This window comes from Callorhinus ursinus, unplaced genomic scaffold (genome assembly GCF_003265705.2).
Source record: "Callorhinus ursinus isolate GAN/ISIS: 27379988/994484 unplaced genomic scaffold, GSC_fseal_2.0 scaffold61, whole genome shotgun sequence".
In the NCBI taxonomy this organism is placed as follows: domain Eukaryota; kingdom Metazoa; phylum Chordata; class Mammalia; order Carnivora; family Otariidae; genus Callorhinus; species Callorhinus ursinus.
This window is the reverse complement of record NW_027397123.1, coordinates 1,677,512-1,694,008: the sequence shown is the minus strand read 5'-3', so window position 1 is coordinate 1,694,008 and position 16,497 is coordinate 1,677,512. Positions and strand designations below refer to the sequence as shown.

Sequence of the window (16,497 nt, the reverse complement as noted above, 5' to 3'; positions counted from 1 at the left end):
TTTCCAGCCAGGCAATAGGAGGGGAAAGGGAGCGAGCTTTGACAAGTGCAAAGATCAGTGAGAAAGCTGGTGTGACTGGAGCAGAGTGAGTGAGGGGAGAGACAGGCTGGGGAGAGAGCAAGGACCCAGATCATGTAGAGCCTTGTAGGACATTACAGAGAAATTGGATTTTGTTCTAAGTGCAATCAATCATTGGCTCTCTTCTTTTTCACACACACACACACACACACACACACACAGACCAAAAGCCCATCAGCAAATCCTATTATCTCTACATTCACAAAACAGATCCACAATCCATGTAGTCTTCTCCCTTCACAGCCTCCACTTAGTACCATCTACCATTGTCTCCTGCCTGGACGGCTCCAGGTCTGTTCTCCCCACGGCAGCCAGAGTGGGCTATCTAAAACTTATGGCATCACAATGCTCTCTGGCTCAAAACCTCCAGTGGCTTCTTTCACAATTAGAGTAAAATGCAAAGTCCTCCCTCGGCCCTCAACACCCTACTTGATCCCCTCCCCAACCGTCATCAGATTTCTGACCTCATTTCCCTCTTTCCTTCCCTTGGCTGACTTTACTCCAGTCACACTGGCCTCCTCCCTGTTACTGGAAGATTCCAGTCCCATGTCAGCCACAGGATCTTTGCACTTACTCTTCTCTCTGCCTAGAATGTTCCTCCCCCAGATATCCACATGGCTTCATCCCTCACTTTATTCAGGTTCCTGATTAAATGTCACCTCCTCGGATCCAACCTCAGCTAAAATAGCATCCCCCATAACCCTGTCCTCTCAAATACTTTCTCTTCCAATACTTATCATAGTTTGTCATTGTGTAATCGATCTATTTAGTTATTTGACTTATTGTCTGTCTCCACCCATTAGAATATCAGCTCTGTGAGGGCAGGGATTGTTGTCCTGGCCACTGTTGTCTTCCCAGTGCCTAGAACAGGGCCTGAAAAGTAGTAGGTGCTCAATAATCATTTGTTGAACAAATAAGTGGATCAACCAGACGTTATGCTCCGTGTCTCTCCCCACCGTCTAGCTCTGAGGCATGCAACCAACAGAACAGAGAGTAAGGGGGGGCTCCATGCTGTGCCCTCCACACACAGACACTTGCACAACCTGAAAGGGGGGTGCTGTATTAAGGAAGCCCCCCCAACAGGGGGCCTGGAGCTAAAGACAAAGAGAAGGGAGGGGTTCACAGGCACATTCACTCCTTTCTAGAGTATTACGGTCCCCAGCTCTGTGTGGGCACGCTGGACACAGCAGTGCTGCTCCGCCCTGGGCTCGTAAGCTCACAGCCCGGTGGGATAACAGACCCATCCCCACACGATGACAGCCAAGAGTGGAGGAAGCACAAGCAGAGGGGTCAAGGCTGGGATAGGGAAGCACAGGGGCTGTGGGAGCCCAGAGGAAGCTCCCGACACAGGCTGTGGGTCAGGGAGGGGCTTTTTGGAGCGGATTCCAGGGGAATCCTTTCGAGTCCTTACCCCTTGCCCTCTCAAGACACGGAGCAATTGTCTGTTCTGACATCTTGGGGCCCCAAGATGTCACCCAAGTGTTGGGAACACGGACCATGGAAGTCCCAGCCTTTGGTCACTTCTCCTAATCCTGGAGCCCGAGGATCTGGCCAGCAGAGGGCACTGTGGCCCCAGTCTTTGTCCACACAGGCTGTTCTGAAGCCTCAGACCTAGGACAGATACCCTACTCCCGCAGTGGGGCCACTAGGGGAGACACTGGTCCACCCACCCTGGGCCTCCGACCCTGCCCAGCACCTGGTCACTGGTGTCTGACACCCCACCCCAAAAGTTCCTGTGGAATCGCTAGGACACCCTCTGTTCCAGACCCCGGAGGGCTTCGCCTGGGCCTCTGAGGGAGACACCATTGCTAACCTCCCACCCCATATCCCTCTCTTCCCCACTCATCTTCAGAATAGACAGCCCATGGGGCGCCTGGGTGGCTCAGTTGGTTAAGCGACTGCCTTCGGCTCAGGTCATGGTCCTGGAGTCCCGGGATCGAGTCCCGCGTCGGGCTCCCTGCTCAGCGGGGAGCCTGCTTCTCCCTCGGACCCTCTTCCCTCTCGTGCTCTCTATCTCTCTCTCTCTCTCACAAATAAATAAAAAATTTTTAAAAAAAAAAAAAAAGAATAGACAACCCTCCCCTAAGCCTCCCTTGGGATGTTCAGACATGACCTTCCTAAGTCTCCCGACCAGATGGGGATATTGAAGTACAGGGGAGGTGAGGTCAGGCAACTTAGGCTCAGAGGGACAACACCCTCGGCAAGAGCCCCCACCCAGCAGGCAAGGAGAGCTAGGATTTGAACCCCGGTCTGACTGAGAAGCTAACCTCACTTTTCCTCCCTGTGCTACTCTGAGGGGGAGCTTACTGACTTCCCTGGGTCAGGATCCACCCAGGTCTTCTGTGAAAATGCCATCCCTGCCCATCCCCCCCAATGCCCCAGTCCTAGGGATTCAGGGTCTCTGAAAACAGACCCCAGAATCTATCCTTAGCAAGCCCCCACATCTTTCTAATGACTTCAAGGCATGAGAACTACTGGGCTAGTGTTTGAGGACAAACACAGAAAGAAGAAACAAAATATAGTCGAAGGGAAGGTTGTCAAGCACCGGAGTGAGGTGGGCACGTCATAAGCCACGGAGCCAAGAGTGGAGGGCGTGGGCTCTGTGGGCCAATGTCCTGTGTTCCCCTGTGGCTCTGCAGGAACCTCCTCCATCTTTCTGAAACTTTAGTTTTCCCATCAGCAAAATAGGAGTACTAGTTCCAGCTTCCCAGGTGTGTGGGGAGGATCCTGTGGGTCCATGTGAAGCACTTAGAACAGTGCCTGGCACTTTTAGCACGCGATAAATGTGATCCTTACATCATAAATTCCTGTGGCTGAATACCTACCGTGCGCCTCACCTGGGCTGAAGGTTTTACCTATCTAATCTAACAGCCTAGTGGGATGGGCATGGTTCCAGCCCCTCCCCCCCCAAGGGGTGGTCTCTGGTGGGAGATCACAAATAAACCCCAAAGCCTGGACTTGAACTTGGCTGTGCTAACCCCCAAGCACCCTGTGTGCTGCCCTGACGGGCTGGCTACGGGGGGAATCCTGGTCACTGAGCACTCTTCCCCCTGCCAGGGCATAGTCATGTGACCCTCACAACAATCCTGAGACTCAGGACAAGGTCAGACCATGTCAGGTAGGGCCTTAAAACCCAAGGGAAGGAAGCCAATGTGCGTTCCAAGCACGATCTAATGCTGCTGTAGAAAGATCCCCACGGTTGCACAGGTGGGCCAAATTTTGGGGGGTGGGAGCACAAAGACCAGGGAGGAGTCTGCAGTAGCTCCAGTCGGAGGAGGGGGCAGAGCTGGGGTGAGGAGGGGATGGGAAGCGGCAGAACCATGGCCGCTGTGACAAATGACTACAAACTTGGTGACTTAAAATGAGAGAAATGTCTTCTCCTACAGTTCTTGGGGCCAGAAGTCTGAAATCGGTATCACTGGTGTGAAATCAAGGTGCAGACAGGGTCCCCCTCCTTCTGGTGGTACTAGGAGAGCATTCTGTCTACGCCTCTCCCAGGCCCTCGTGGCTGACGGCTTTCCTGGGCTTGTGACCGCCAGCTCTCCAACCTTCAAGGCCCGTATCTTCAAATCTTTCCCTGCTTGTCTTCACATCACTTTCTCTTCTGTGTGTGTGTGTGTGTGTGTGTCAAATTTCCCTCTGCTTCTCTCTCTCTCTCTCTTTTTTTTAAATTTTAAAAAAGATTTTACTCGGGGCGCCTGGGTGGCTCAGTCGTTAAGCGCCTGCCTTCGGCTCAGGTCATGATCCCAGGGTCCTGGGGTTGAACCCCGCATCGGGCTCCCTGCTCAGTGGGAAGCCTGCTTCTCCCTCTCCCACTCCCCCTGCTTGTGTTCCCTCTCTCGCTGTGTCTCTCTCTGTCAAATAAATAAATAAAATCTTTAAAAAAAAAAAAAGATTTTACTCTTTCATTTCAGAGAGCACAAGCAGGGGCAGACGGAGAGGGAGAAGCAGGTTCCTTGCTCCATGAGCAGGGAGCCCCACTGGGGGCTGGATCCCAGGACCCTGAGATCATGTCCTGAGCCGAAGGCAGAGGCTCAACCGATGGAGCCACCCAGGAGCCCTGCTTCTCTCTTATAAAGACCCTTGTAATTACATTGGGCACCCCAGGAGAATCCCAGATAATCTTCCCCATCTCAAGACCCTTAACTTAATCACATCTGCGAAGTCCCTTCTGCCATGTAAGGTAACATAGTCCCAGGTTCTGGAGATTAGGACTCGACATTTTGGCGGCCATTTTTCTGGCTACCACAGTACCCTATTGAAAATGGCAATCTTCCCCCTTCCTAGCACTTCCAGTCTCTTTGCTACGTTTAATTTTTTTTCTCTTTAATTTTTCCCATAATTCTTGGGGCCGCCTGGCTGGCTCAGTCAGTAGAGCATGGGACTCTTGATCTTGGGGTTGTGAGTTCGAGTCCCATGCTGGGTGTGGAGATTACTTAAAAATAAAAATCTTTAAAAAGAATCAGAAAAAAACTTCCCCATAATTCTTATCACCTTCTAATATATAATTCACTTATTTATGATATTGTTTATTGCCTGTTATGCCCCGTTAGAATGTAAGTTCCTTTTTTTTTTTTTTTTTTAAGATTTTATTTAGGGCGCCTGGGTGGCTCAGTTGGTTGAGCGACTGCCTTCGGCTCGGGTCATGATCCTTGAGTCTCGGGATCGAGTCCTGCATCTGGCTCCCTGCTCCGCAGGGAGTCTGCTTCTCCCTCTGACCCTCCCCCCCTCTCATGTGTGCTCTCTCTCTCAAATAAATAAATAAAATCTTTTGTTTTTATTTATTTGAGAGAGAGACACACAGCGAGAGAGGAAACACAAGAAGGGGGAGTGGGAGAGGGAGAAGCAGACTCCCTGTGGAGCAGGGAGCCCGATGTGGGGCTCGATCCCAGGACCCCGAGATAACAACCCGAACCGAAGGCAGACGCTTAACAACTGAGCCACCCAGGCGCCCCAGAATGTAAGCTCCTGATATTACGGGGCACCTGGAACAGTGCCAGACATAAAGCAGTTGCTCAGAAATATCTGTGACTGAATGAATGGATTACTCCCCAGAAGCCTGGACCCTGATCCACTCCCACCCACAGTGTATGGGGGGCCCTATTTCCCCAGCCCTAGGCTACCCAGTTTATCCAGTTCACTTACCATGCGTTACCACGTACTTCATCCATGCTTACTGGTCCGTTCTGTTGGTCAATACCACTGCTTCTCTGGCCAACACTTGGTATCATCCAGCTTTCTAACTTTGACCTGATCAATAGGTGTTAACTGATAGCTCACTGTTGTTTTATTTTTATTTTTTTAAGATTTTTATTTTTAAGTAATCTCTACCCCCCAACATGGGGCTCAAACTCACAACACCACTCGACCGACTGAGCCAGCCAGGTGCCCCTCTCATTGTTGTTTTAATTTGCTTCTTTTGGATTGCTATTGATAATCCCTTGCATATTTTCCTACCAGGGATGTTATTGTTTTGTTTTGTTTTTGGTGTGAACTTTTTTTTAATTCAAGTATAAAAACATACAGTGTTATATTAGTTTCAAGTATACAGTATAATGATTCAACAATTCTATACATTTCTCAGTACTTATTTAGATAAGTGTACTCTTAATCCCTTTTTTAAATTTAGAGGGGTTTTGTTTTTTTTTTAAGATTTATTTATTGGGCGCCTGGGTGGCTCAGTCGTTAAGCGTCTGCCTTCGGCTCAGGTCATGATCTCAGGGTCCTGGGATCGAGTCCCACATCGGGCTCCTTGCTCTGCAGGAAGCCTGCTTCTCCCTCTCCCACTTCCCCTGCTTGTGTTCCTGCTCTCGCTGTCTCTCTGTCAAATAAATAAATAAAATCTTAAAAAAAAAATAAAGATTTATTTATTTATTTGAGAGAACGAGAATGAGAGAGAGAGAGAGAGTACATGAGAGGGGGGAGGGTCAGAGGGAGAAGCAGACTCCCCGCTGAGCAGGGAGCCCGATGCGGGACTCGATCCCAGGACCCTGGGATCATGACCTGAGCCGAAGGCAGTCGCTCAACCAACTGAGCCACCCAGGCGTCCCTAGAGGGTTTTTTTTTTTTTTTAAGATTTTATTTATTTATTTGAGAAAGAGAGAGAGAGCAAGAGCAGGGAGGAGGGGGAGAGGGACAAAGGGATTCCTGGATTCCCCGCTGAGCAAGGAGCCTGACATGGGGCTCGATCCCAGGCCCCGGAGATCATGACCTGAGCCAAAGACAGATGCTTAACCAACTGAGCCACCCAGGTGCCCCCATATTAAGTTTTTAATTTTAATTCCTGTATATTTACCATACAATGTTTTAGTAGTTTCAGGGTACAATCCAGTGATTCAACAATTCTGTACCTTACTCAGTGCTCATCGAGATCAGTGTAAGGGGTGTTGTCTTCTGGTGTTGATTTGCAAAAGAATTCCCTGTAGTTTCTGAATTGTAATCACTCATCAGTTGTAGATGTTGTAAATATCTTCCCTCATTCTGCCCATTAAACAGCTATGAGGCTTCATCTATGAGGCTCTTCTTTGGACAGAAACTCTTAATTTTGACATGATCAAATTCATCGAATTCTTTCACCTTATGGGTTACAGTCTTGAAGTTTTGTTTCAGAAGTCCTTCCCGCAGGGCTGCACCCGCCCCCCACCCCCAGCCGTAGGTCACTGTTCCTGTGATCACTGGCTGTATAACCAACTCCGCTAAATTCAGTGGCAGAAAACAGCCATCATTTATTACATTTATGTCTCATGGTTCTGGGAGCAACGGGGCTCAGCTGAGCACTTCTCATGGGGGTCTCTCATGCCTTGCAGCCAGAAGGCATCTAGGGCTAGGGTCCTGCTCCCTCTCCAGGCTTCTTCACACATATGTTAGGGTTTTTTTGTTTTTTTTGTTCTTTCCCGGCTGTCTAGAACACAAAACCCCTCCATGTCTCCGTGTGGCTTCCTCACAACATGGCAGCTGGCTTGCAGTAACAAGCATACTGAGAGAACCCAGTTAAAGCTTTTTCTGACCTAGCCTCTGAAGTAACTGTTCTGGGGCACCTGGGTGGCTCAGTTGGTTAAGCGTCTGCCTTCTGCTCAGGTCATGATCCTGGGATCCAGTCCCACGTCAGGAATCCCTCCTGCGCTCCTCCATCTCCCTCTGCCCCCCCCCCCCCGCTCATGCTTAAGCACACGCTCTCTCTCAAATAAATAAATAAAATCTTAAAAAAAAAAAAAAGAAGTCACTGTTATGAACAGAATGTTTGTGTCTCCCCCACCAAAATTCTTATGTTGAAGCCCTAAGCCCCAGTGTGATGGTGCTTGGAGATGGGGCTTTGGGAGGTAATTCGGATCAGATGAGGTATGATGGAACTAGGGTCCTCTTTAGAAGAGACACCAGAGAGCTTGTTCTCTTTCTTTCTGACGGTGAGAACACAGCAGGAAGACAGCTATCTGCAAGCTAGGGAGAGAGTCCTTCCCAGAACCCAGCCAAGCTGGCATCCTGATCTCAGATTTCCCAACCTTTAGAACTGTGGGAAAATGCTTTTTTTTTTTTTTTTAAGTAATCTCTACACCCAATGTGGGGCTCAAACTCACAACCCTAAGATCAAGAGTTGCACGCTCCACTGACTGAGCCAGCCTGCCACCCCCATTAATTTCATAGTTTTATTCTTTACATTTAGGTCTTTACTTCGTCTGGAGTCTATCTTTGTATGCGGTGTGAGGTAAGGATTCTTTTTTTTTTTTCTCCACATAGTGAGTCAGTTTTCCTAAAGTCTCAGTGAACAATCCATCCTTTCCCACCGAATGGAAGTGCCACCTCTATCATTTTATGTCCCTATACAGGCCTGGGTCTGCCTGTGAGTCTGTTCTGTTCCTTTGGTATATTCATCTGTTCTTGCAACACACTATTTTTAGAACTATGGCTTTGCAGTTTGTCTTAATATTTGGTAAAGCAAGACCCCCCTTTCCTTTTTTATGTTGACTTAGCTATTTGTATACCTTTATTCCTCCATATAAATTTTAGAATTGGTTTATCAAGTACTTCAAAAAAATCTGGAATTTTTATTAAGATTGCTTTAAATTTATTGGCTAATTTCGAGACCTGACATGTAGATAATATTAAGATACCCTATCCAAGGACATGCATGGTTTCGTTTTTTTCAGATTACCTTCTGTATCCTTTGACATTTTACGTTTTAGTTTATTTTAATTTTTTAATTATTTTAATCTTTTTAAAAGTAATCTCTATGCCCAATATGGGGCTCGAACTCGCTGAGGTCAAGATTTGCACGCTCTACCGACTAAGCCAGCCAGGCACCCCTAAAGTTATGTTTTAGTTGGTTATTACAGTGTTACTGAGATGATATTGATTTGTGTAGGTTGATCTTCTATCAACCATGATAATCTCTTTGCTAAGAGCCCTCCTGCCTCAATTGTGAATACCAGTCACATCATTGATGAAAGGCCATTTCAAATATTTATCATCCTAATTAGCAAAGCCCTTAGTGTTGATCAGAGATGGATGAGTGCCTTACAGCAGATGCCTCTGGAGCCTGCTCTTTAATTAAAATCCCGCTGACAACCCTCCCGCCTCCGGCGTAACTAACCTCTGGGGTGCAGTTTAAAACCAACTCATATAGCCACGAGGGGGCGCTGAGGCCTCACTTAGGTAGGAGGAGACCTACTGTGGGTGGAGAGAATGTGGCCACCAGGGGGCATTGTTTGGGCCAAGCACCTAGTGTGCCCCAGGCGCTGTTCTGGATGTTAGCGGAGCCATGCTCAAGGCAAGAAAGGAGATAATATGCCGAAAGTCGGGGAGTGTGGATAGACAATAAAATAAACTAACATTGTATCAGGGCTGGGGCGCCTGGGCCGCACGGTCGGTTGGGAGTCGGGCTCTTGGTTTTGGCTCAGGTGGTGATCACGGGGTCTGGGATGAGCCCCCCACTGGGCTCTGCACTCAGGGCAGAGTCTGCTTAAGATGTTCTCTCTCCCGCACCTGAGTGGTTCAGTGAGTTAAGCGTCTGCCTTCAGCTCAGGGAACGATCCCAGGGTCGTCCGGGGATCAAGCCCCACGTTGGGCTCCCTGCTCAGTGGGGAGCCTGCTTCTCCCTCTCCCTCTGCAGCTCCCCCTGCTTGTGCTCTCTCTCTCTCAAATAAATAAAATCTCAAAGAAAAAAACCCTAGAACAATACCAAGAAATTCATGTTTTAAAATGATGAATTGGAGGAAGGAAGAAGAGGGAACAGAGTGGATGTAGACGAAGTAAGAGTGAGGGAAAGATGCCTTGTGGCTGTGGAGTGGGAAATAGCACAGACCCTGGGAGGCAAGGAGCCTGGTGACCAGGCAAGTGGGGGGCCACAATGCAAGGCTGGCAGGTCGGGTACACTGTGTCCTTTGGAGCTTTGCCACATCAGAGGGCCCGAAAATCAGTGTTCCCAAGGCACATCTTTGCTGGCCAGGGATGATGGCTGGAGGAGCTAATGGTCTAGCTCCTCCCTAGGATGATAAGGTTGATAACGATGCTTATTACGTGCCTGGCACTAGTCTATGATCTGTACATTTATTATTTAAAAAAAAATTTTAAGATTCTATTTATTTGAGACAGAGAGGGAGAGCACGAGCAGAGGGAGAGGGAGAAGCAGGCTCCCCGCTGAGCAGCGAGCCAGATGTGGGCCTTGATCCCAGGACCCCGGGACCATGACCTGAGCCAAAGGCAGACGCTTAACGACTGAGCCACCCAGGGGCCCTGATCTGTACATTTAAAACCTCACGACAACGCGGGGGGTAGATACTGTTCTAATCCTCTTCATTTCACAGATGTGGAAACGGAGGCATAGGAAGGTTAAGGGATGTGTTCAAGACGACACAACCAGGAAGGGAGACCGATGGCATTTGAATCCAGGCAAGAACCCCAGAGTCCAGGCTCTTACCCACTATGGTACGCTGCTTCCCAATGTTTTTGTTGTAGCGTTGTTCTCAGTCAACTTGTATGGCCTTTTGGATAAGCTATCTCAGCAGTGTGAGCAGTCACTAACATTTTAGTATGAATTAGTTACCACCCACCGCCGCTGCCGCCCCCCCACCCGGCCTTCCTGACACTAACATATAGCAATCACCGCTACGGTTTACAGGAGCACTGTAGTGTAGGAGTTCAGTAGCTGGGCTCCGGAATCATATGCCTGGGATTGAAGCCCAGTGCCACTTCCCAGGTGTGTGACTTTGGGTAAGTGATAGCACTAAACTGGGCCTCAGTTTCCTTATTTGTGGAGTCCCCATTTTCCAGATGAGGAAACTGAGAAGCTCAACACACGGCATACCCAGGACTTTAGGACCTGGGTTTTGAGCACACAGTCACCTCCACAGAATGAGGAACCAAAAACAGGTTCTGTGAGAGGGAAGTCTGAGGTCCCTAGGCCCAGGAGGATGTTCTGGGAGATGCGCGCAGGTGATTGGAGGCCGGGAGGGCTATGTCCATCCTCCACACATTTGCTCTCTGTACGTCTGGGTGGAGGGAAGGGGACCCTGGAAGCCTGAGGTCTGCATGCACGGGGAGAACAAAGCCATCCGCAGGGCTGGACAGGCAAGGGGTTTCTGCATTCCTCCTCTCCTTCGGTGGTATCTTCCCTTCCTGCCGGACTGGAGCTCAGACCCCCTGCGATGGGTGCCTGATCCTGGCCGGGCTGCTGGGTGGCACAGGGTACGGATGAGGCCAGGGCTCCACGTCAGTCAGTAGAGGGATGATGTGATAAGTGCTTTGTCCTGGTTGCCGGGGGGGAATGCCCTAGCTCTGCCCCCCACCCAATCTCCTGGCCATACATAGGCAGGACCGCTGCTACAACTAGACCTGCTGATAAAATACTGAAATCCTGGGGCGCCTGGGTGGCTCAGTCGGTTAAGCATCTGCCTTTGGCTCAGGTCATGATCTCAAGGTCTTGGGGTCAAGTCCCCCACCCCCCTGCATCAGGCTCTCTGCTCAACGGGGAGCCTGCTTCTCCCTCTCCCTCTGCCCACTGCTCTGTCTACTTGTGCTGTCAGGTAAATAAAATCTTTTAAAAAAAATACTGAAATACTTCCACAGTTTGGGGTAAATAGCTGCCACCCACTTCTGATGCCCTTCAGGCCTCCCTAGCGCCCAGCCCAGCGGCCTCCCTGATCCAGCTCTGGGGGACTTGCCGACGCTGATGGGTGGATGGCTCCACCGATATCTGGTATCTTCCCTGCCTTAGCCTCAATGTCAATCCCTCTACTCACAAGGTTCAGATATGGGTACCCATTTCATATAAACTCCTATGCATCCTTCAAAGCCTTGCCTCAATGTCACTTTCTTCAGGAAGCCCTCCTGGTTTGTTCACAATGTGTGGTAGTGATATTGGGCACATTTGGTTTTGTGCATCTCCCGTGGTACAAGGACCACAGGCCATCATTCCCACAGGAGCCCTGAATGACAACCACTGGGGCCCTGCTGGCTTGCACTGGGCCAAGGCTGAGGGGGAAGTGAGGACAAGCCGAGTTCTGGAAGGGGAGGGGGGGCAAGGTCAGCAGGGCCTGTTCTCATGCTCTCTGGCTGGCGAACGATTCTCCATCTGTCGGGCCGGCTGCGGGTGCCAGGACCGGGGGGGACGCAGCAGGACCGACGGAGGTGTGTGGGGGGAGCTCAGGGAAACCCACGGTAATCAGGGAGAGGAAAAACAGGCACACCATGTTGTTACAGAACCATTACATACAACTTACAAACAAGCCAGGGTGGTGTGGAGGGTCGGGGAGAAGAGAGGGGACCACGGAGACAAGAAGGTCAGGGCGGCGCGGTCCGGGCTGGGCCCTGGAGGGGGCTCAGGCTGCGGTCCCCGGAGGGGCTTGGCGGGTGGGCGCCGGGCTGCTTGCGGAGGCCTCGTAGCTTCCCCAGCAGCTCCTGAACGAAGTCCTGAGGACGGGGCAGGGGTCCTGAGAACACGGGAAGGGGCGCGGCTGCCCCTACTTGCTCCGCCTCCCCTCCCGGACAGTGAGAGGGCCTGGAGGTAGTTGGGGAGGGGGATCGAAAGGCAGAGCTGGGGAAAGGGGGGGGGGTTCAGCTAAAGACCGGGAGAGAGACAGAGCGAAGGAAACAGAGAGACAGACAGGGAGACAGAGAACCAGAAACTGGGACCAAGACAGAGACGCAGAGATGCAGAGGGAGAGACAGGGAGAGACAAAAGGACAGAGAAAGAGACAGCCATAGAGACATCAAGGTATTTCTCAGGCCAAGGGATCACAGGAAGGTCCCCAGGGACAGAGGCCTTAGCTCCAGGGGCAGACACACAATGACGTTTGTCCCTCGGGCAGCCCAGAGCTGGAGAAACATATTTTTCCCTTTTAAAGCAGGGAAGGAAGTGGGAGGGGTTGGGCCGCTCGGGGCCTGGAGGGATGGGGGGGGGGGAGGTGGGGAAGGGAATCCCAGGGCGGCAGAAGCAGCTGGAGGGGACCGAGTGGAGGGGTGAGGCTGAGCCCCAGGACTGGCCGCCCAAAGGAGAGGGCGGCAGAGGCACCAGCAGAAGCCGGACACAGATGGGGAGTGTCTCCGTGGGGAGGAGATCACAGGCCCCAGCGGCAGATGGGGAGAGGCAAGCGGGGTGAGGAAGACAAAGACACCACTGGAGCCGAGGAAAGGGCTGAGAGACTCAGAGGGCTCCCCAGAGCTCCCTCTGCCGCCCCTGGGCCAGGCAGCATCTTCCCTCCTCCCCAGGGACCCCCTTCTCCACCAGGATGCAGGGGCCCAGAGCAGGGAGGGGACACTCACCTCTGTGGGGTTCCTGCACGACTTCAGGAGTCCCTAAACGCCCCCCCGGCCCCCCCCAAAAAAGAAAAGAGTAAATAACCATCCCCGCGGCCCCTCCAACCCCGTCTCTTTCCCAACAAAGCCCCAAGGCAACAAGACAAAAGGAAATCAGGCTCCAGGGTGGACTTCCCATCTGGTTGCCAGGGAAGAACATGGCCCGAGGGTCTTATAGAGCAACGGGGGGGGGGGGGGGGGGGGGGGGGGGGGGGGTGTGAGTCAAGAAACTCTGCACCAGGATTAGAGTCCAGAGAGGGCCGGAAGGTCACACAGTGTTTCCTAACAGCAAGGACACCAGCCTGCCTGGCTTTCACTCCCAGCTCTGCTCCTTCTGAGCTGTGACCCGGGGCCAGTGATTAAATCATTTTCCTCATCTGGAAGATGGAGACCATACACCCTTCACAGGATTTGTGAGGATTAAATGAGTTAAGTGGAAAGCAACTGAAACAGTGCCCGGCACATAGTAAGTGCTCAGTAAACATGTGGACTATTGTTGGGATTTTCAGGAAGGTGCTAGGTGGGGGAGGGCAGCTCTCCCTTTCACCTACCTGGATTTTCCGGCTTCTGTCGTCTTCGCTCTCTAATTCCAACAATTCGTCAATGTTGACCTCATCAGGCATGTCTGCCTCCTAAGGCGGGAGGGAGGGGTGGTCAGGGTCGCATGCCCGTCCCTCCCTCGCCTTTGTCCAGGCCTCTGGAGAAGCCCCACCGGCCCCAGGGCCCAGCTGGCAGGTTCTGGAGCAACAATGTGGCAGTCAGGGACAGCACCGCCAAGGCGCGACATCTGGGTGTTGGGGGGAGGGGTGACAGATGGGTTGACAGAGGCCCAGGGGCCTGTACCAGCTCAGATGCCGGGCGGCCCCAGAGCCCCGAGAGCCCTGGGGCTGGCACAGGTCTCTCTCCTTGGCCCCAGTTCCCAAGAGGGCAACAGGCCTGGTCGAGTATTGGAATGTCAGATTCTGGGATTCAGGAGAGGGGCTGGCTCTGCCCTTTCAAGGAAAAGTCTAAGCACTAGGTGTGGGGGAGGGGCGCAGGCTGGCCAGAGCCGGCTGGGGGAGGCCCCTTGCCTAAGAGGACCGGAAGGGAGGGTAGGGCTGAGGCCAGCCGCCAGGGCCAAGAGTGCACCCTGGTCAGTCCAGAGAGATGACCACCAACGGCCCCCAGAGTGGGTGGGTGGGATGAGCCGCGGAGCCCAACTTTGAGCGACCCAGAGGGGGATTCCTCAGATAGCCTGTTGGGGCAAAAAGCCAAACGCAAGCTGGCTCACTAGCCCTGTGGGGGACTGAATCCAGCTGTCAAAGCAAGAGGTCCCTGAGGCTACAGACTTTTTTCCTCCCCCACCCAAAGCCCTTCTGACTTCACTGTGGGCCTCAGGGCTAGGTGGTCCCGGGTTTGTGTGCGGGTTTGTGTGCGGAGAAGGGGGGGGTCAGCAAAGGCCTGGATAGTCTGTAGGTGGGTCACACGCCTGCGCGAGGCTGTGTGTGAGCCAGAGGCCGAGGCCAAGGGGCCAGGGCCGGCATGAGTGTGCAGAGGTATGGGGTGTCATGGGCGTGGACTGCACGGGGGCGGGGGGGGTGGCTATGGTCCCATGACTGTGAGGCGTGTGGCTCTGGTTTAGCTGTGTTTGTCTCACTGTCGTGTGTCACAGCCACTGTAATGCCCACCATCGGAGGGTGACCTTAGAGGATGCCACCTACGGATGGCCCCCGGGTTACTCTGTCTACCTATAGGAGCTTCCCTGTGCGCCTGACAACAGTGGGACCTTGTGTGGCCGTGAGGGGCCATGCCTTGTGTCACCTTCGAGCTGTGCATGCTGTCTGTCCGCCGACACAACCACCACGTCCCTGGGATTGTGTTTCGTGTGTGGTGCAGTGTGACTTCAAGCGGAGACTCAAGAGGAAGGTGTGAAATGTGTGTCTGTAGCCTGTGCGTCCCATTGGAGGCTGTCGCTCCCGTCCTGTGTGTACCTACAGCACGCGGTTTTCTGTCTGCATGCAGCTGTAATTTCTGCCGTTTTCCGTCTGTGAGCGGCTGTAGCACCTGTCACTGTTTGCATGTGGTTCTTGCTTTTGCTTTTAGGAGGCAACCGATGGCTGTTACTCGAAACATTCCGGGTCCCAGGGGAGGGGTAGCTCGATCGCTGTGCACACTGCTCCATTGCAGGTCTCTGAGCGGCTGTAACTGGAGTCCTTTTGTGTGGATGTAGCTGTGCGGGGTGTCTGCGTTGGGCTGTGGCCTGTGCTATTGTGTCTGTGGGTGCTGATCTATAGGGGACCACAGCCTGTGTCCCCGAGAGTCTGTCAGGGGCGCTAACTTGTCGCTGTGCACGTCTGTGAATGCTGTTGCTTTCTTTGCTGGGCGTCTCTGGGTCTCCTATCTAAGTTTGGCTTTAAGACATCCCCCTCCCCCAACCTCTCTCCAGATATGGCCGCTCTGGCTCCCCAACTTTGCCTCCTCGCCCACCCCCCATATGCTCAACCACTATGCACAACCATCTCTGGAGACCCAAGTGTGTTTCTGGGTCCACAAGCAGAGAGCCGTAGAGAGAAGACAGCAAGCGCCATGCATGCCTGGTCCCGGGGCGTGCGCTCTCTTGTGTGACCGAGGCCAGCACAAGCAACCAGAGACCCCCAAGGGCGTAGGGTGTCCGGGCCCGGGGTCTGTCGCTCCGAGATCCCTACCCCCTTTCGCCCCCGTACCCCTCCCTGCCTCACCCTGCCGCGGTACAGCTCCTCCAAGCGCCCGTCGATCCACTTCTCCACGTCTAGCCGCCGCTGCAGCTCCCGCCGGTCGTACTTGACGGTGACACGCGCGTGTCGTTTCTGCAGCCCCCGGGGGCTGCCCCCCGGGCCGCGAGCCCGCGACGGAGACTGCAGCTTGCTCAGCACCCGCTTGCCCAGACGCTGAGCTGCCATCGCGGTCCTGGCCCCGGCCCCCAGCGCCGCGCTGTGCGGCTTCGCCCGGCGCCTGGGGGGCCTCTTACGGGCCGGGGCGGGGCCGGCCGGGGGCGGAGGCTCGGGCTCTCCCCGGGGCCAGCTCCGCCCCGGTCGCCCGGGCCTCAGTTTCCCCGCCGGCAGCTCAGGGACTGGTCGCTGCACCGCGTAAAGCCCGCAGCCGTGCCCAGTCCAGGTGTGCGCGCGGTCCGGGAGTCCCAGGCCGGGGCCGGGCGGCTGGGGCTCCCGGGACCTGGAACCCGGGGGGCGGGGTCCCGGGACAGGCTCTTGGGGACCGGGCCTGCCTGCGCCCCCTGGTGGCTGCAAGGGACAGTGCAGGAGCCCCCGTGCCGCCTTTCTCTACAAGGGAAGATCCAGCCAGAGAACTCACAGTACAACATTTATTCATTCTTTTCATTTATTCACTCATCCATGCAGCCTTTCGTTCATTTATTCACTCACTCTATTCAACAAATATGTATTCGTTTGACATCATGACATCTGTTAGCCTCTGTCTCTCATATCAGACTCCTCAAGCAGGATAGCATCCAGACTGTCCTCTCTCCCTCTGGTATTACCAGGCCCCTCCTCCCTGACTCCCTTCCCCATGGGTTTCTTGGTGACCTCAGCAGGGGGAGACGGCACCTGCTCTCTTCAATCCTTTCAGCTTTCTGAAAATCTCAATAACGCATCT

The 16,497-nt window shown here is 53.1% G+C and overlaps 1 protein-coding gene across 1 annotated transcript; it reads right to left on the bottom strand.

Moving 5' to 3' along the window:
- Window positions 1–11,763: 11,763 nt before the first annotated feature.
- PPP1R14A (protein phosphatase 1 regulatory inhibitor subunit 14A) lies at window positions 11,764–15,989 on the bottom strand. Its single transcript, XM_025854361.2, has 4 exons — window positions 15,585–15,989; window positions 13,419–13,499; window positions 12,835–12,867; window positions 11,764–11,982 (listed from the first exon to the last, which is right to left on the bottom strand). The coding sequence occupies exons 1-4, from the start codon at window positions 15,783–15,785 to the stop codon at window positions 11,854–11,856; spliced, it is 444 nt and encodes a 147-aa protein (XP_025710146.1). The 5' UTR covers window positions 15,786–15,989; the 3' UTR covers window positions 11,764–11,853.
- Window positions 15,990–16,497: the final 508 nt, after the last annotated feature.